The following is a 20980-nucleotide window of genomic DNA, read 5'->3' as shown; positions in this document are numbered from 1 at the left end:
TTGGCAACTATCTTCCACTGAATAAGTTTTCATTTTTAGAATTTTTAAAAAATTATTCAGAATAACTCTTATAAAGTCAAAGGAAACCTGGAAGTGAAGCACAGTTGGATTTAGTGAAGTGGGTGGACGCTGCTTTGTTATTTTAGTCCTGAAATAGGAGTACTGTATTTGACATATTTCTTTAACATTCTTAAAGTTTGCTGGAAGGGAAATAAATCATGATAATGTACAGTAAATAAACAGCTACTTTTACTTTCACTTGAATAAATAAACTAGAATAAATGAGCTGATTTCTTTAAAAGTATCCAATAGAGCAATTGGTTTGAAATAGGAACGTTAACTGATGTAGCTTCCTTAACAGAGAAATAAATTTCATGAAATGATTACCGGTATATCAATGCATAAAATTCCATACTCTATTGTATATAATGCATATAATGCAAAACTAGATGTAAATGCCAGTACTTTGCAGACATTTGATTTTTTGCTGGCCACCCACAGAGACGACTGAGAAAATGGCATGCAAGCCACCCAGTGTGATCGATGTGCTTTTTTCCTATCTTTGCTTATAGTATAGTCACTAGACCAAATAATGCCAATCGTTTCTAGAAACATTGAGTGACAATCTATTTTGGTCTTTAAAAAAAAATGTTCTTTTGCCTAATTCTGAAGTTTGTAGGTTATAGAAATACAAGTGAATAAAAATATGTATTAAAATTGTTTATTTTTTTTCAAGAGAATGTGGGGGAAGAACATCAGTAAATGTTTCTGAAACGTGTATGAGCAGTGACCAAAATACTTTGCACTCATGCATATTTCTTAAGGTCTAATTGCCGCTACTTTTTTTGATTTTTGCCTTCAAGCTGATGTTCCTGTTTCCAAGTACACATTTAAGACAGACTACTTTGTCAGATATTAAGTTTGTTGCTTTATTTGATTGTCTAATGCATTACTATTTCACTTAACTAAAGTTTAATACTGGTTGAAATGGATTTTACATTGCAGCAATTGTAGTGGAGTTTTAAAATAAAGCCTTATCAGATTTAAAGCAGTCAAGAATGGGATTCTTGTCCATGGATTTACACTCCACTCTTATTTTCAGTTGTGCTGATTCTAGACTTAAATTGCTTTTAATTGAACTTGCAAGAGTTAAAGTGTTGCAGGAATTTGGAGTTTATACATCCTACAATAATATTAAAATATGATGTAATGTAAATATTAAAACATACAAATACTTCAAAACTACTATGTATTGTTCACCATGGAAATAAACACAAGGTATTTTTGTTGTACTATTTGAGGTAATTATAATCATGTGTATTTAGCTTGTTTTCTACCTGACTGTTATTGTTGGAATGATAATCTGGTTGTGAATTATGCAAACTTAAGTCTGCCAGAACTGACACATGAGCCCAAATCTTATTTTGCCTTTCAGAGAAGTAATCACTTAAAGCTTTGTGTACAGTGACATTGTCTATATCATTAAAATGTATTAAATGTTATCTATTTTCTGATCATTGTGAATTTGTCCTTTTGAAGGTGTCAGTATTTTGGGCTATAGAGGTGGATTTATGTGTTTTTTTTCATTTCAGGAGCAAGTAATACTGCTGATACACTGTTCCAAGAAGTTTTGGGGCGCAAAGATAAAGCAGATTCCACGAGAAATGCACTGAATGTTCTTCAGCGCTTTAAATTTCTCTTTAATCTTCCCCTTAATATTGAAAGAAACATTCAAAAGGTGAACCTAAAGAACAGTTTAAAAAATATCTTTACTGTTTCTTTGATTTTCTGTTATATATAATGGATGCCTATTTTCTCAGGGCGATTATGATGTGGTTATAAATGACTATGAAAAGGCTAAGTCACTATTTGGGAAAACTGAAGTTCGCGTGTTCCAAAAAGGTAAGGGCTGCAGATATGTTCATTTTGTAAGAAACACTTTATATTCAGTGAAGGCTTTAGTGGAAAATACAGGAAAAGTTCTGAACATCATGTGACTTTTCAATGTTTAGTATCATGTTTGAGAACCTGGTGGTCAAAAATACTAATACTAATATTTACTATTGTCAGTGATACTTGCAAAAATTCAAGTTGAGATGTGTACTCTCTGACTTAACTGCATATCTTGAAAGTTAATTGATATGAGTAGATAATATACAGTATGTTCCTGTCATTTAATTGACAGAGATCATGTCATCTGATCTTTTGGTAGTTGTGATGCCACTGAAACCTATCTAATTTGAAAAGCTCTAGTTCACATTTCCAGTGGTTTATTTTTCTAGAAAGAAAGCTCCCAGGTTCTAAACTTACTGTGATAATTGAAGGTTTTTAATTGTTACTATTCCAGTAAATCCCATGAATATTTAACAGAGCTACTATGTTTACTATGGTGTGAGGTAACCAAGCATTGCCACTGTATTACACAATGAGACACAATCAATGTCTTGAACAAGGATATACAGAGTTTTGTTATATAAAGAATTTGGCTGCCTAAACTAATAACATATAAACAACTCTACTTTTCGAGTTTTTATTTAACACGTTGTTTAATCATACATAGTCTAGGCTGAAAAAAGGTATGTGAACCCTTGTATTTAATATGAACCTCCTTTAGCAGCAATAATCTCCACAAAACCTTACTAGTAGCTGCTGATCAGACTTGCACAACGATAAGGAGGAATTTTAGACCATTCCTCCGTACTAAGCTTTTCCAGTTCATCAATATTTCTGGGATACCTTGCACTAACAACCCTCTTCAGGTCATGCCACAGCATCTCAGTTGGATAAGGGCTGGACTCGGACTTGGCCATTGCAAAACATGAATTTTCTTCTATTTCAACCATTTACTCTTGTGTTTTGGATCATTGCCTTGTTGCAGCCAATTTCTATTAAGCTTCAGGTGATGGACCGCTACCTTGACATTCTCCTGTAAAATGTCTTGATACAATTTCCTTCAGTATAGTGCATTGTGCTGATGGTATGATCTTTGCAGGATGCCCACTCCTAGGGAGTAGCAACAGCACTGAGTTTCTTCCATTTGTAGATAATTTCTCTTACTGTGGACTGATGAAAGCTCAGGTCTTTAAAAATGCTTTTGTAGCCTTTTCCAGCTTCATGCATCTCTGCATTCTTCTAAGGTCCTCTGAAAGCAGTTTTGATTGAGATATGGTGCACATAAACAGACTGACTTTGTGTGTCTTTTTATATAAGGCCGGGCACTTCTACAACCCACACCTCCAATCTCATCTCATTGATTGCAATACCTGACTAAATAGCTTTTGTAGAAGACATTACTCAAGAGGTTCACATACTTTTTGAACCTAGACTGTGATTGTTTAAATGGTGTACTCAGTATTGAAGAGAAGTACAATTGTTTATGAGTTATTAGTTTAGACAGATTGTGTTGTATATTATTGTGACTTGGCTGAAGATCAAACCACATTTTACGTGTAATGCAGAAAACCAGGTTCACAAACTTTTTCTTGCAACTGTTTATGTGTATATACAATGGTGCTCATAAGTTTGCGAACCCTGTAAATTTTTTTTCTATTTCTGCATAAATATAACTTAAGATGTGTTCAACTCTTCACACAAGTCCTAAAGCTATATAAAGAGAACCCAATTAAATAAATAACACAAAATCATTATACTTGTTCATTTATTTATTGCGAAAAACAAGATAGGTACTCCCAGCAAGTATAGAAAGGAACCATTATGATGGATTGATTAGAATACAGTTTTTAAAAATGGAACCTCAGGAAAACATGTAATATATCTTAATTTAATTTTCTTTATAACTGGCAACAATTATAGTTGTACAAAAATGCAGATTATGTTAATTATCAACTGATCTTTAAACATTGTTGCAGCATACTTATCCAGTGGCCAATTGATTTAGCTAAATTTTGTTAAGACAGTTTTGCAGAAATGATTGTCAGGGTTCAAATGCCAACATTTATTCAGAGAGTATTATGAGCTGGAATGTGCAATTTTAACAGGTCATTACCTCTTAATTATATTCTTCCCCGAAACTCGCTGAAATTTAAAATTCAAGTGTTTTCTGTCTTTCCCTGTTCTGATGAAGAAGCTTCAACCTGAAACATTAACTCCTCCTTTTTCTACAGATGTTGCCCAAGCTGTTAAGTGTTTCCAGCAAGTTCTGTACCAGAACTTATTTCAGATTTCCAGCATCTGTAGGGTCTTAAATTCATTTTTGGAAAATGCTATACCTTATTGAATTAGATCTACCCAATGTTTTGCCAGATTATTAAGCCATAATTCTTCTTTACAATCTTGCTGGCCTTTAAATTTAAATTTTATATACCCATCAGGCTCTTGAATACAAGGGAGTAACTACAGTCATTTGCTCCCTCATTGAAATGTTCCTACAACCGATGATCACACTTTAAGGACTCTTATCTTGTTATTTCATGTTCTCGTTATTTATTACTGCCATTTATATTTGCATTTGCTCAGGTTGTCTTCTGAACTCTGTTTGATTTTTCATTGATCTTATTATAGTTACTATTCTGTAGAATATGCCCACAAGTAAATGAATCTCAGGGTTCTATATTGTGAAATATGTACTTTGATAATAACATTTATTTTGATCTTTGAACTTATATTGAGAATAATTTTTAAATGGGTTGGTTTGTTAAATATTCTTGATAATTCAGCTTTTATCTAATGGTTATGTATAAATTGTTATTTAGAATCAGAATCACCGGCATATGTTGTGAAATCCATTAACCTTACTAAAAAGGTTAAAAATTGAATTAGAAATATTCTCTTAGCTGTCTGATGCTATCAAATTTTTTTCAGTTATGTCTAAAGTTTTGGGAGCACGTTTCTTTAAGGGCATTGATAGCTTCTTCCCCTGCATTATTAACTACGATATCTAGCTCAGTATAAATAGCCACATATATATTCTTCTTGATTTCAAACTTAAAATGACTGCTTTTCCTCCAAGTCCTTTCTGTAGTAGCTGTGGGATAGAGAGCTACTGGGTCACCACATTTGTGGCTAGAATTTAGGATAAAGCCTTTTAAGATGAAAATCCAAGCTACTTAATTTAAATGATGTTTTTAGGATGCATTACACTTCTCAACTATTAATGAACATGGTTATTATGCAAATGATCTTTCAGATGTGATATGTAAAACACTGCAGTTGCTGGAAATCTGAAACAGAATGGTATCAGATCATTAGGACGTGAAGAGAGAAAAACATAGTAAACATTATCAGTTGCACACACAAAAAAACTGGAGGAACTCAGTCGATCTAGTGTCAAAATGTTAGCTTTTCATTTCCCTCCATGGATGCTGCGGGTCCTGTTGAGTGCCTGCAGTTTTTGTGTGCATCTGCAGTCTCATGAGTCTCCAAGCATTACCAGTTAATGGCCTTTTCCAGTCCGATGCAAACTGAAATGCGGTTGCACAAGAGACTGCAAATGCTGGAATCTGAGGCCAAAAGGCGGGATCACAGTGAGATGAAAAATTAAAGAGAGATACAGTAGAAGCTTAAGATTACTCTTGCAGACTACGTGGAAGTGTTCTGCAAAGAGGACATCCAGTCTCTGAAGATGTGATAAGAAGCAACCTTTAATCACTATTGTTGTTGCAGCTTCAAATTCAAACTTTATGCAGTGCATGCTCTTGACTTATTTCAACAGCACCAGTTTACTTAACCAACTTTCAAATTCTTCAGTTTTCCTTTCCCTTTACTTTCATTTCACCCCATCGCTACCAGCATTGCATGTTTTCACTGTCTTTTGTAAACTTCCTCTTTCTGATCCTCAACAATCAGTTCTTATCAGAAGCTGGTAAGGAACTGGTACTCACACTTAATAACTACTCTTTTGGCTTGTCCCACTTTCTTCAGACCAAGGGTGTAGCTATGGGCACTCGCATGGGCCACAGCTATGCCTGCCTCTTCGTGGGTTATGTGGAATAGTCTATGCTCCAAATCTATACTGGTACTGTTCCCCAACTTTTCCTTCGCTACATTGACAACTACATTGGTGCTGCTTCCTGCACCCATGCTGAGCTCGTCAATTTCATTGACTTTGCATTTAACTTTCACCCAACCCTCAAATACACTTGGTCCATCTCAGACACTTCTCTCCCCTTTCTCGATCTCTCGGTCTCCATCTCTGGAGACAGACTGTCCACTGACATCTTCTATAAACCCACGGACTCTCATAACTACCTCGACTGTACCTCTTCCCACCCTGCCAAATGTAAAAATGCTATTCCCTATTCCCAGTTCCTCCATCTCCACCGCATCTGCTCCCAGGATGAGACTTTCCGTTCCAGGACATCTCAAATGTCCTCTTTCTTTAACAATTGTGGTTTCCCATCTGCCGTCATCAATGATGCCCTCACCTGCATCTCCTCCATTTCCCGCACTGCAGCCCTCACCCCATCCTTCCGTCACCATAACAGGGACCATGTTCCCCTTGTCCTCACCTACCACCCCACCAGCCTCTGGATCCAGCATATTATCCTCTGCAACTTCTGCCACCTTCAACAGGACCCCACCACTAAGCACATCTTTCCCTCTCTACCGCTCTCCGCTTTTCGCAGGGATGGTTCCCTCTGCGACTGCCTAGTCCACACATCCCTCCCACAGATCTCCCACCTGGTACACCTTCCCTCTTACCACCATTCAGGGTCCCAAACAGTCCTTCCAGGTGAGGCAACACTTCACTTGTGAGTCTGTTGGGGTAATCTATTGCATCCGGTGCTCCCGGTGCAGCCTCCTCTACATCAGCAAGACCTGATGCAGATTGGGGGACCGCTTCATCGAGCACCTCCGCTTCATCCGCCACAACAGACAGGATCTCCCGGTTGCCACCCACTTCAACTCTGCTTTACATTCCCATTTGGGTATGTCCATACATGGCCTCCTCTACTGCCTTGATGAGGCCAAACTCAGGTTGGAGGAGCAACACCTCATATACCGTCTGGGTAGTCTCCAGCCCCTTGGTATGAACATCGAATTCTCCAACTTCCGGTAATTCCCTCCCCCTCCCTTACCCTATCCCACTTTCACTCTGCCTCCTGCTTTCCCTCCCCAACCCCTTGATCTTTCCTCTGATTGGTTTTTCACCTGGCACCTACCAGCCTTCTACTCAGCCTCCCCCACCTTCTTTATGGGGCTTCTGCCCCCTCCCTCTTCAGTCCTGACGAAGGGTCTCAGCCGGAAATGTTGACTGTTCATTTCCACGGATGCTGCCCGACCTGCTGATTTCCTCCAGCTTATTTGTTCGTGCTGATATGACCACAGCATCTGCAGTGTACTTTGTGTTTACTTATGAGAAGCTTCAGTTTCATTCTCTTACACCTCTATCTCAAAGAATTTTAAGATAAACATGCGGTTGAGCTTCCTCACTAGCTTTGTCTCCTTATCAATTTTTTTTTAGGTCTGAGGCTGTAGATCTAGCTTTGATATGTTTCCCTCTCTCCTCCATTAATGATTTATTTCCTTCTACTTGCACCTCCTCCAGACAGATAAATTGTAATTACCGTAACAATCCTAACCACCCTTTCTGAGTTTGCACAACCACTACTTGTATTGTTTAGTCCCCCTTTCACTTTTTTCCCTTTTGTTCTCTCTATCTCTCCCTTTCTCTGCAACTGAAACACCTTTTAACTAACATTCTCCAATTATATTGACAGGTCATTGTGCAGAATTATTAACTCTATTTCTCTGATTACAGATGCTACCTAATTTGCTGACTATTTCCATCATTTTCATCTGTTGTTACAGAACAGTTTATAGCATATTAGGTTTTCTACGGCAAGAATATGAAGAATCTTTAGAATTGTATTGTGGAAAATCCATAAAATAAGTCGACCAAGGTTGTCTGTTTCATTTTGAAGAAAATATTCATGTGACATCCCATATAGTAATTTTTGCACTTGGGTCATTGACAACCATAATAATGCTACATTCATTGCTCAATTTCAGCATCTGTCCTAAGAGAATGAACTACATTTTTGAGATGATTCAATCCTTTTAGGTAATGTTGTTCCCCTGGTGGTGTAACACCAACTGGACTTTGGTTGTTCTAGTTTATAGTTTAGTCTGTTAATAATATATGCCTTTAATATTTTTCTTTCATTAGTTTATGCTGAAGTAGAGACACGTATTGATGCACTGAGGACCCTCTTGATGGACAAGTTACTTGAGATGCCATCAACTCTGCATGATCAGAAAAGATATATAAGGTATGGCACTGGTGAGGGAAGGTGGTGAAATGAGTGGTGGCTGTTGGTTTGTAGCTTAGAAGTAAGATCCAAGTTTTCCCAATATGGATCTAAGTCAGGTGTAGAGATGGACAATGTTATGGAGACAGGAATAAGTGAACTTGGTATGGAGAAGGAGGTACAGAACAAAGACTAGTTGGGTATAAAAATGATAAGATAGAAAGTAGTTATATTCAGACTGAACAAGTCAGTAGGAAGAGAAAATTAAGGAGTTTGTTGTTGAAAATAGCTGAATTTCAATCTGTCCTCCTGACTGTTCAAACTCGTGGACTATTTTGTGGATAAAAAATAAACTATGATTGGTAGAACTAGATATTATTAATGTAAATATTGGACAAGTTTAAATTTTCTTTCAGTCAGTTTTCTGCTACTATAGCTGCCTCATGGCTCCAAACTTAAAGCTTTAAATATCTATATATCTTACTTTTGTTGGTAGTCAGTAAAGTTCATGGATTGAAAGCTGAGCTATTGTTATTGGAATATGATTTTTTTCAGATAAAGACTCAACTTTATTGAAGTATATTCAACCTTAATATTGTAAAATTTACTGAGCCTCACTTATAAGACTGTTCAGGTGGTTTTGAAGATAGAAAAAGCATTGCAGTCTGTGACAAGAATTTGCTATGTAAATATTTTACTTCCAAATGTTCATTTATTTTTTTTAAAAGGTTATGAATTTTTTGGGCTATTTACTGGCAATGGCAGGTGATCTAGACTTTTATAATATGTTTCTGCATTGGTTGCTGGCAGTCAACGTCTTGTTATTTTCCAGTATTACCTCCATGATTTCAGAAATACATCTGAAAGAGCAATAATATTAATAATACAAGGAAAAAAATGTTAGTGGGAGAAATATTCATTTGAGAGAGCTCAAAATAAAGACAGTGCAAGAATTGTACTTTCCTATTTTTATGCATCTTTCCTAAGCAAGGCCAGTATGAATATTTCATTTTTGCATTTACTTGCTATGAATCACAAAACTCTCTTGTCATGCAGGAAAAATGTGCTTCAGAGCTAACACTTCTGCAAGGTTCCTTGGCACAATCTACATAGTGGCCTATGATATAATTCTTAATGGTCTTTCGTTTGACTTCACACTGCAATATGCTGCTTGGTTAAAGGACATTCTTAAGGGAAATTAGCAGTCTTATTCAGGGGGGCAATATTCTTTTGAGAGATTTGAAGAGTAATATTGACACATCTGTGGAAGCTTACTTAAAATGTGCCAGCTCTTCTTCCCCCCCCCACTCAAGTCACACCTAACAGAAGCATGATTCCCATTTCCTTTCAATCTTTTTGACATCAACAATAGAGATTTTTGTTTTGACCCTTACCTATGCTAGATTAACCAGTGTTTCCTGCTTCAGCTGTAGATCAACAACTGAAACCTTTGATCTTCAGCCTGTGTGATTCATCAATGTATTTAAACACAGGACCATTAAGTTTATTTTCTAAGGAAAAGTGCAAGATTCTATTTGGTAGCATCTAGGTTGTTAAATTTCATGCTGGTTATCAAATATCAGTCCTGAATGGAGTTTGTGAGAGAGCACCTTAGAAGCACTTTAATTACTTGTTTATTTGTTTACGTTCCAGCAAAGCTACTATTATTCGGTAATTATGGAATCATTTACTGTTAGAGCTTACCACTTAGATGTTGAAATTCTCACAGAAAAAAGAACTGAATTTTTAACATTAAGGCTCATAATGATTGTATGCAACTATATGTACAATCCATATGAGTCTTAATGTTAAAAATTCAGCTGGAGGTCAATTAGGACCCTCAGATTTATTCTGAGAATGGCCAGGATGAAGGCTGGAATGATCTGAATCATTTACCTCCATGTGAAGAATTAAAGCTGTTTCATATAAAGTGATTTTTTGTTTGGTCTAGCTATACATCATGATGATTAAGTGTATAAAGGAAAGCTGATTTGCCACAATGGCAGTATGAATTCCAGCACTGACTTTGTGTATCTACAGCCAGTGGTTAAATTTGTGTTGTATGGCATATCTACATAGAGTGCAAAGTGTAGGTGATTTTTGACTGTCTTAGAAGTTAGAACCTTGCGTTTTGTTGCATTGTCCTTTGGTAATGAAGAGAGAATTGACTCACTTCCAGATGCTTCCTAATTAGCATTACTATTAACATCTTGGTTCCAAAAACTGGAATTTTGGAAGTGACTGTATTCACAAGACAGAGTTGGTGGAAAAGGAAATAATGAGTTCCAGTTTGAAAACCTTTTTGTTTTGAAGAAGCTTAACATGATTATAATCATTTTATCCAACATATTTACAGATACCTATCTGATCTCCACACACCAGGTGACCCTGCCTGGAAGTGTATAATGGCCCAGCATAAGTGGATCCTGCAGCTTATGCAGAGCTGCAGGGAGAATTATGTGAAAGGAAAAAAGGGTAAGATTATTTGACATTTATAAAGTTTTAATTGTTTTTTTTTTCATTGGTGCATTGTCATTGCAACATTTTAGAGAAGATATTCATAAAGAATGATCTGTCAGGTTTCTATTAAGTATACTTACTAAAATTCGCTTATCAATACGGTAATGATTTTGAACTGATTTGCTGTGCCTGCTTTCTGTGATGCCAAACTTTGTTCCAGGTATCATGCCATAAGATCAAAATACATTGCTTGGTCTTATACACATTATCTTACAAGTCATTTAGGGCTGATTTGGTTGAAGTACTATCTTAAACTAATCATGAAAATTTAAAAAAAATTATATTGTTTACCTTGCTATTTATGATCTTAACATCTATCATGTGAGTGTATTTGGTTAATTTTTTTTTCCACTGAAAGCATTGATTTGCTGGCTAAGATTCTCCCAATAATCATTGCCCGTTTTTCAAATTAATGCTAGTTATTAATTGACAAACTGGTTTATTTATGACAATTCACATCTAAAGTAATAGTTCCATCAGCACTCTTTGTGGAATATAAAAATAATGAAAGCTTTGGTGACTTGCATGAAACACTGTAATGGATTAGTGTTGTACTCTGCTATAGACATTGGCTCAACTGCTGCTCAACTAATTACATTCTGTGTAAATGACGGGGTGAATTTTTATTCCATTGGCTCTCATGTTCTTTTTTTCTATTTTATAAGCTGAAGACTTAATCTAGAATACACTTCATAAATAAATAAGGCTCTCAGTACCTTGAGTTGAATTTCATGTTATAAAATTCAACATGGGAGATTAAGAAAACCTTCATTCATGCAACCATTTATAAAGTGTTAGTGTAAATACCTATCTTTCATACCGTTGTTCACGGCAATGCATGTAGGGTGCAGAGTGTGATTATAGTGGCTCAGATTTTGCTGCAGAAAGGCAGTTAGTAACATCTGCTGTTAGACATTGCTTCACCTTAGGAGTTCCATGGCAGTCTGCTGAAAGTGCAAGCTAATACTGTTGCAGCGTAAGAAAAAAGGTCAGTGATATATCTTTTTAATAAACAGTATTAGAATCAGATTTAATATCACTGGCATATGTTGTGAAATTTGTTAGCTTTATGGTAGCAGTACAATGAAATACATGATAAATAAACATAGAGAAAAAACTGAGTTATAGTTTTCGTGTGTATGTATATATATATATATATGTGTGTGTGTGTAATATATATATTTAAGATAAAAATAAGTATTGCAAAATAACAGAAATGAAAAAATAGTGAAGTAGTGTTCACGGGTTCAATGTCCAATTAGGAATCAGATGGCAGAGGGGAAGAAGCTGTTTCTGAATCGCTGAGTGTCTGCCTTCAGGCTTCTGTATATCTTTCCTGATGGTAACAGTGTGAAGAGGGAAAGTCCTGGGTGATGGGCATCCTTACTGACGGATGGCGCCTTCCTAAGGCACCGCTCCTTGAAAATTGAGAAAGTAAAGTCAATTTGATAGTTAAGTCAGGTAGAAAAGGCAAAATATAGAGAGGGGACGCAGCGATGTAAGACAAACAGCATGTTTTAAATATGACACTTAACACAATCGTTAATACCTGAAGGAAAGAAGCTCCAAATTTGTAATAGTTAATTTTAAATGTTGGTGTAATTGATGCAATGAAAGCACTTATCATTATACAGTTGTTCCCACTCAATGATATGATTTTATTTATTGTAGTAATGTTAGTCTGTACCTCATATGCAAATTAAATGACATTCCATAGCTCTTTGCATGTCAATGATGACCCAGATGAAGGTCTACATGCACATACAAGGCCATATAAGGCCACCACTGAAAGTCGTCCATTAATTTGTCATCACTTGGTAACTACAGAGGTCAGCCAAGAATCAGTTATAATGGTTTGTGAAATCTTGGCATCAGAAGAACCAATCATTAAATTGTGAGACTGTTTCTTTTTAATGATTGATGTATATGTAAAAGTTTGTCGCATTTAAAAATGTTGGAATATTTTAAAATTGAAGAGATGCATATGTTTTAAATGGTTGAATTTTTAAAAAAGTATTGCTTGCAGTGGCACAAGGGGCAAACATTTACAATAACCAGCGAGATAACAGAAATGCAGTAAAGTTTTTGATTTGAAGTGCACTGCCTAATAGCTGGTGGAAGTGGATTCCATAGGAAAATGGGCAATCACTAAGAGAAAGAATAGGGAAGAGAATCGATTTGGATTGTATCAGAGAATTTACACAGATGTGATGGGTCAACAATTAAATGATACAATTTCATGTTTTTACAGTAAATCTGATACTCTGATTTAGGAGGCTAGCCTTGCAATATTGTTTTCAAACATCAAAGACATTATTATTCTATTATCATAATTTCCAGACAATGTTTTTACTTGCTTTCTGCAGAATCTTCAGAAATTGAAAATTGATTGTCAAATTTTTGTTTTGTGTTAAATAAAGTGCAAAGTACATGCATTTGACTGAATCTCATTCACTGATCATAGCAGTTCCAAAGGCTAATTTTTAAGAATCGTGGAATTGGCATGGCATAGATAATATGCATGTTATATATGTGTGAGAAATTCTGAAGGTCAGATGTATGCATTTAGACTGTCTGCTCCTGACTTGAGTTTGGGTCCAGCAGTGGAGCAGTCACTCCTGATGCACCATTTGTACACTAGGGGGCGGATGTAAGAATGGTGAATCAATTCATTTGAACTGGATAGTCGACTCTGTGGAAAACGTTGAGTGCAATGCATATTTTGTTAATTTTTATTATTGATTCGGTTGCATGGTAGCTTAGCGGTTACACAGAGCTTTAGAGTGCCAGTTGTAAGATCAAGGTTTGATTCCTGCTGTTGACTGTAAGGAGTTTGTACGTTCTCCCTGTGACTGTGTGGTTTCTCCGGGTGTTCTTGTTTCCCAGCCCCCCCCAAAAGGTCGCTCCTCTATCTTGAAGCTCTGTCCTCCACTTTTGATTGCCCTCTCCAGAGAAAAGTCCTCTCCACATTCACCTTATCTAGTCCATTCAACATTTAGTAGATTTCAATGGGATCCCCACGCATTCTTCTAAATCCCAATGAGTACAGGCCCAGAGCTGCTAAACGCTTATGTGTTAACCCCTTCATTCCTGGAATCATCCTCATGAACCTCTTCTGGACTCTCTCCAATGAAAATACATCCTTTCTGAGATAAGGAGCTGAAAACTGTTGACAATACTCCTAGAGTGACCTGAGTAGTGTCTTATAAAGCTTCAGCATTATCTCCTTATTTTTACATTCTATTCCCCTTGAAATAAATGCCAACATTGCATTTGCCGCCTTTACCACAGAGTCAACCTGTAAATTAACCTTCTGAGAATCTTGCACGAAGACTAAATCCCTCTGCACCTCTGATGTTTGAATCTTCTCCCCACTTAGATAATAGTGTGTATGATTGTTCCTTTTACAAAAATTCATTATCGTACATTTCCCAACACTATTCCATCTGCCATTTTTTTGCCCATTCTTCCAATTTGTCTAAGTCTTGCTACAATCACATTGCTTCCTCAGCACTACCTACCTGTCCAGCTATCTTCATGTCATCTGCAAACTTTGCCACAGAGCCATCACTTCCATTATTCAAATCATTGACAAAAAATGTGAAAAGTTGCGATCCAAATACTGACCCCTGAAGAACACTGCTAGTCACTGGCAGCCAACCAGAAAAGCCCCCCCTTATTCCCACTCGCTGGCTATTTCCTGTAATACCATAGAATTTTATTTTGTTAAGCAGCCTCATGTGAGGCACCTTATCAAATGATGTCTGAAAATCTTAGTAAATGACATCTGCTGCCTCTCCTTTGTCCATGCTGCTTGTTACTTCTTTGAAGAATTCCAAAAGATTTGTCAGGCAAGGTTTCCCTTTACAGAAACCATGCTGACTTTGACTTAGTATTAGTCTCCAAGAACCCTGAAACCACATCCTTAATAATGGACTCCAACGTTTCTCAGCCACTGAGGTTAGGCTAACTGGCCTATAATTTCCTCTGTTTTGTCTTCCTCCCTTCTTAAAGAGTGGAGTGACATTCGCAATTTTCCAGACCTCTGGGAGCGTGAATCTTGAAGGATCATGACCAATGCATCCGTTATCTCTTCAACAACCTCTTTCAGAGCTCTGGAATGTAGACATCTGTTCCAGGTGACTTATCCACCTTAAAACCTTTCAGTTTGTCTAGCACTTTTTTCCCTTTGTAATAGCAATGGCACTCACTCCTGTTCCCTGACACTCATGGACCTCTGGCACACTGCTGGTGTCTTCCACAGTAAAGACTGCAGCTAAGTTAATCTGCAATTTCAATAACACAAAGGAGTTTAATGTTACTGACCCTCTCCACCTTTGTCTTCCCAATGAGGAATGGCTCATGGACAATAGCATAAATGTAGAGTAGCATAGATTCTAATAAATTTGACGGAAGAACTTCAGATAATGAACGAGCTGGACGTTTTTGTACCCAGACAGATTGGTTGAATTGACCCTTTCAGTGGATTTATGACTTGAGTGGATAAAGATCTTTCAAACTTAAAGAAAATGTAGCTGACTAATTTCCCAAGGAAACTGAAGTTCTTCCATGGAAAAGGTATGCACAAACATATGATGTAGGAGCAGAACACCATTTGGTTAATAAAATTGGGGAAGGTTCTGTAACATGCAGTTCATTTGATCACCTTGAGATTTAGGGAGTGTTTCCTGAAGCAGTCTCAATCTAACTTTATATGTAAGCCTCTCCTGGGAGACTGAATTATTGCTAATGGGAAGGGACAGTTGAGGCTGGATATGCTTAATTCCAGCATGGCTGAATAGAGCGCAGACTCTTTAATGTTTTGCATTTCACACACTTCCTCCTAATTTTGAACCATTTTCTTTTATCCAGTGTATTTTAGACAGTTTTGCTGAGGCTTCCTTGTGGAATGTGCTAAACAGTTTGCTATATGTCATGGAGACCACATCATATTTTATCCCTGCTTCAAAAAAAAATCAACTATAACTAAATGTGACGATAAAACCTTAAAGTATAGTATCAGTTAACCCAAGACATGTTCATTACCCCAGAATAACATTATGTGAATTCATGCAACTTAACCAGTTTCAGTGCATAATATAAACTTAGCTGCTGGAATTGAAAGCAAAACTGTTCCAACTGGTTGGCATCTTTTGAAAAATACAGTATTAGTACTTGTAATCTGAAAAGAATCTCACTGTAATTCATAACTGCATCGTAATTTGGAGCTACATTTACCTTCAAAGCTAATCAAGTCAAGTCAACTTTTATTGTCGTTTCGACCATAACTGCTGGTACAGTGCATAGTAAAAATGATCTACAATAGATTAATCTACAGTAGATTAATTCCTCGAAATCTATATGATGGTTTATATCTTGGGGATTTATCCAAAAATTTAACTGCCTTCATTCATTCACCAGCCACTTTAAGTCATTATCCCATTCCTACTCTGACTTTTCTGTGTGGCCTTCTCTACTGTTACAGAGAGGTCCAACGCCGCCTCCAGGAACAACACTTCATCTTTTACTGAGGTGCATTACAGTGTATGGAAATCAGTACTGAACTCTCCTACATTACATTCTTTCTTTTATTTGAATTAGTACTGGTTATTTTTTGTCTGTGATCCCATTTTACCTACTTATATGTATGGGCTGTCCTTGTAAGGTGAACTACATAATGCTACATAGACATCACAGTGTTAACAATGCATTACATAGGCTGATAACCTGAACAACCTCTTAACTGCCACGTAATTTGACCCTATCCGAAAAACACAATTTATTTCACTGGATGCCATCTCCAGTTTTCTGGTACCTAAGCTAATTTGTCTCTCTCATTTCTGGTAAGGGTCTCAGACCCAAACCTGTTTCTTTTTCTACAGATGCTTTCCAAACTATTGCATTTTACTTCGATTTACTATTTTTATTTTAGGTTTGCAACAACCATTATTTTTGTTTCAAACAAATGGAATGCCAGTTCTTTTCTCGATCAGACTTTTTACTTTAAGAGTTGTCCCAAATAAGCAGCTGGCCCCTTAATGAGTCATTTTCAAGTGATTATAAATGATATCCCCAGATATCTTCCCTAAAGTTGCCATAATAGTAGCATAAATTAAATTAAGATTGTATTTTATCAAATTAATTTTGATTCTAGCCAAAATATATTACCAAATGATCACAAGGGGAGTGTAAAATGGCAAAAAAAGACATCGTGGTGCACAGGGTACAATTCCAGGCATACAGTGCTTAGAAAATAAAAACATCAAATGGTATTAAAGAAGCTTGCCAAATTTAAATAAGTGCAGCTGGTACACTTGTTACGAACCCCGTAACTGGGTCACTTACCAGCAAAGACAGAGAGGTCCGTTGACTGGTACTATTTTTAACAGTATTTATTGATAAAAATACACAAAAATAATATCAATGCAAACATACAGATAATATACGTCGTCAATACTAAATCTAAAAGCGCGGGTATAATAATAATCAATAAGAAATAGCTCTATCGTTGTCTAGGGGATAATGTATTGTCCGATGGAATTATAAATGTCACTTTAGTTCATTCAGGCTGCAGCTTTTTGGTTGGAGACAAGAGAGACAGATTTTAGAAACTTGCCAGCTTTTCCTTTTTATGATGTCGATCCTTCGAAATTTTGTTGGTGGTGGCCTCTTTCTTTAGCTAAGCCGTCTTCCGTGGTAAGGCCCGCCAATTCCAAGGCAAATGGAAAAGGACACACGCGGGACCCCACCGGCTGTCGCTATTAAACGCTGTCACGGGATTTCTAGCGTTTCTCCTGGTGCGTCTGAAGGGGTTGTTCCCCAGACCCTCTTTTATCCTTACTCACAGGGTCTCAGATGTCAATCAGGTTGGGATGATGCAATCCCTCAACCAGCCCACTCTGGTCATTCCCTGAGGGCTTCAATGAATAGTACAGTACTCAATACACAATTCCGTCTCCAAGAGACAATGGCCGTTATCCGTGGCTTTGTATCGCTGAGGGGCCAGGACATTCCAAAACCTTGAGGATTCTCTCTTATTTCCTGAGTCCCAGACCTGAATTAATAGTGATCTTGCGATTCTCAAAAAGGAGGGGGCTACTTTGTACCCTTCGGCCCCTCAGAGTTGTGGCACAGTCGTAACACACTGAAGTACAGTTCTCTACCATATTGTGCTGTCTGGAAGTAGAACAAAGGAGTAAGAGTTTTTTTTTATCATAGACAAGAGAAAGTCTGCAGATGCTGACACACACACACAATGCTGAAGGGTCTCAGCCCAAAACATTGATTGTGCTCTTTTCCATAGATGCTATCTAGCCTCCTGAGTTCCTGCAGCATTTTGTTTGTGTTACAAGAATTTTCAATGTTGAATTTATAATTTAAAATAGAGTTGTAAATACAGGTGTATTAGAGATTGTGGAGCCATGAACTTCATCTCCAGATGAAGCCATTGACTTCAGCAGCTCACTCAGAGTGATTGTCAGCATCACAGTAGCCTCTCTTACAAGTGCCATTCTTCACCGCTGAGTAATTTAGAGGGGCAGCCTGACCCGGACAGTATGGCTGCGGTTTCATATTTTTCCCACTTTTTCAGAGTGGACTGCACTGAACTCTAAGGTATGTTCAGTTCCTTTGAGATAGTGTTTTACCTTTACCCAGATTTGTTGTGCTTTCCCGGACATTTCTTTGACTTGGGAGTTCTTCTGTCTTCATTTTGGTTTGGTCTGTTGAAGGTCCATACCATTGGACCTTACAGAGAAAGAGAGATTATTTATGCTTATGAATTCATTGAAAACAGGTTGTCTTTCAATTTTCTACATCAATGAATTAGGTGAGATAATATACAGTATTGCACCTGAGTAAAGTCAGCGCAGTAATTACAAAGGGGATGATTATTTTTTCAGCCTCTTAATTTTGGTTTTTAATCTTTAGTAAATTGTTGACAGGATTCGGAGTTTTTATTTTGATGTGATAACAGTGTTCTGTAGGTTAGCTCAAAATTCCTACTCAATATTTTAAGTTTAGAAAATGAGAATAAAATGTGAAAATAGTTGTGGGGGGGGGGGGAGGCTGAATACTTTTTCAAGGCACTGTATAATGGGCCAAAGTTTTCTAAAATAATCGTAACTGAATAAGGCATTTTGCTAATTTTGTACAAATCAGCCCCAGCTCATTACAAAAATGAAGGTACTCCATGAAGTAATTATTAATGCGAATTTGCTTGCAGATGTTTTATTCTTTCTATCTCCCTGAGGAGGTTATTTTCTCAAGTATGAGTCACTCTGTTTAAAATATGAACCAAATAATTTTCCAGATAACAATAAATGCAGCTGCCATGGTTTTTTTATTGCACCAGATAATTTTACAGTTTTTAAAAAACCTCTACTGTAACTGTTTTGTAGTTCATTTTTTAACGTTAGTCAAGTGCTGGGTAATGTAATAACATTATGGGTTGTGCTGTACTTTGTGCAATTGAAACTGATGTATTAACTGCCAACTCATTCAGGGTGTTGTAGCTTTTTGGAAAGTGCATTATTTTTTTTACCTTGCTCATGGATAGATATTTTTATTAATTTTAAAATTATATTTTCCCAGTTACAAACATTCATTCACAGAATCTGTAAAAATTATAAAAGTATCCTATTTATTTAGCATCTATCATGTTAGGATTTCCCAAAGCATTTTGTAGCCAGGTAAAAGCTTTCAATAGATTTCCTCAAGTTTGCTGAATATATATGAGACCATTATAATATCACATTTCTTCTCCACTATTAATGTCAGGTAACTACATTTGAATGAGTTTAGAAGTGCACTTCTATAAAATATTTGAAAGCTTGAAGAAACTCTTTGCAAGAACCAATCAGCCTTCATGCTTATATTTTTGAACCCTTTACACACACACAAAAAAATAGCCATCCGGTGGTGTAGTGGCATCAGCGAATGGTCTCAGGTTTAAATCCGGCTAGCTCCTTGCAAGCTTTCCATTACAACCCTTGCTGGGTTGAGCATTGAGCTAGCAACTCGGCATCGCAAAAAAACCCAGAAAAATGCTAAGGAAATGGAAAAAATGCCACTCAATGCGCCATGAGGCATGAAAAGGCACACTAAAAAGAATATTCATTTCAAATTCTGAGGACAAGTGTACAACCATGCACTGAGGGCAACATGGCATCTGGGATTTAGGTAAAAATCTATATGCTCAATCAATGAGATTTTTGGATTGGAAGAGAAAAATAGTGGAGAAGGAAATAGTATCAAAACATGTTACAGAAAGAATATTAGATAGAAGGTAAAAGGAGATGAGAATTTTATTATAATTTTTGATATATTGCATCAATTCAAGAACAGGCAAATAAAACAAGGATCCCTTTCACCTTTAGTGAACAAGAATAGTCTGATTTGTACAAACAACACTTATTGGCCTCCTTTGACTCCTCCTGATATTATAAATAGATGAAAGTTACTTTATTTTGTATATATATTTTGAGCAGATTCTTCTCAACTTGATAACTTGCATGTAAGGATTGATTTTAGTGGATTATCTTAACGCAACAAAGGTGTATTTTAGTGAGCTCTTTGACATTGAAAAATGTGTTTCTGAATTTTTTTTACATTAAATGTAAAAGATGAGGAGAGGTTTTGGAGTAGTTTCTTGACTCTGGACTACTGATCAACAATATCCTTGTAATATGCAGGCCATTCTTTTAACTCCATTCTAATGCTGACAAGACTTATGAGAAATATTTTATCAAACTGAGGAACTAGTCGTATAACAGTGGGGTAGAAGCTGCTCTTGAGCATTTGGCTTAGAACAATTGCCTGATGCAGTTGAATTATACAAAATGAAAGGTTCCATGGACTATCTGATCCAAGTCAGTATTATGATAGAGATATTTTCTGGGCCTGCTTCTTAACAGTGCTTTTTGTTGGATTACATGGGAGTAGTATAAAGTTAAGCCTAGATTTTTCTCAAGCTTGAGCAACTTATTAAAACCTATTTGTTATCTTTGACTAAGACTTTGGAAGAAGACTGAAATATTGAGAATTTATCCCACTAGGGATTAAAAGTTTCATGAAAAGTGTTTTCTAACACATTTATTCAAAGAGCATTTTAAATATTTCACATCAGTCATATTACTATTCTGCAACAAATAGAAACTTCTTTATCTATTTAAGTTAGCCTAGGTGGTTATTTTCTTTTCTGGCAGTGATTTTAAACTTTCTCAGTTAATGCAGCATTGGCTTTACAAAGA

The 20980-nt window shown here is 36.6% G+C and overlaps 1 protein-coding gene across 3 annotated transcripts in view; it reads left to right on the top strand.

Annotated features, from left to right (window-relative positions):
* exoc2 (exocyst complex component 2) overlaps positions 1 to 20980 on the top strand; it is a 246433-nt gene that overhangs the window by 121742 nt on the left and 103711 nt on the right. For all 3 annotated transcript variants that reach the window (XM_073024195.1, XM_073024194.1, XM_073024196.1), the window contains exons 8-11: positions 1593 to 1738; positions 1821 to 1902; positions 8129 to 8231; positions 10567 to 10685. In XM_073024195.1, the coding sequence (XP_072880296.1) occupies positions 1593 to 1738; positions 1821 to 1902; positions 8129 to 8231; positions 10567 to 10685 (450 nt within the window). The remainder of the gene's footprint in view (positions 1 to 1592; positions 1739 to 1820; positions 1903 to 8128; positions 8232 to 10566; positions 10686 to 20980) is intronic.

The sequence above is a fragment of the Hemitrygon akajei genome, chromosome 20, assembly GCF_048418815.1.
Source record: "Hemitrygon akajei chromosome 20, sHemAka1.3, whole genome shotgun sequence".
NCBI classification, from domain to species: Eukaryota; Metazoa; Chordata; class Chondrichthyes; order Myliobatiformes; family Dasyatidae; genus Hemitrygon; species Hemitrygon akajei.
Note: the sequence above shows the minus strand (reverse complement) of the source record. Positions and strands in the feature narration are given on the sequence as shown.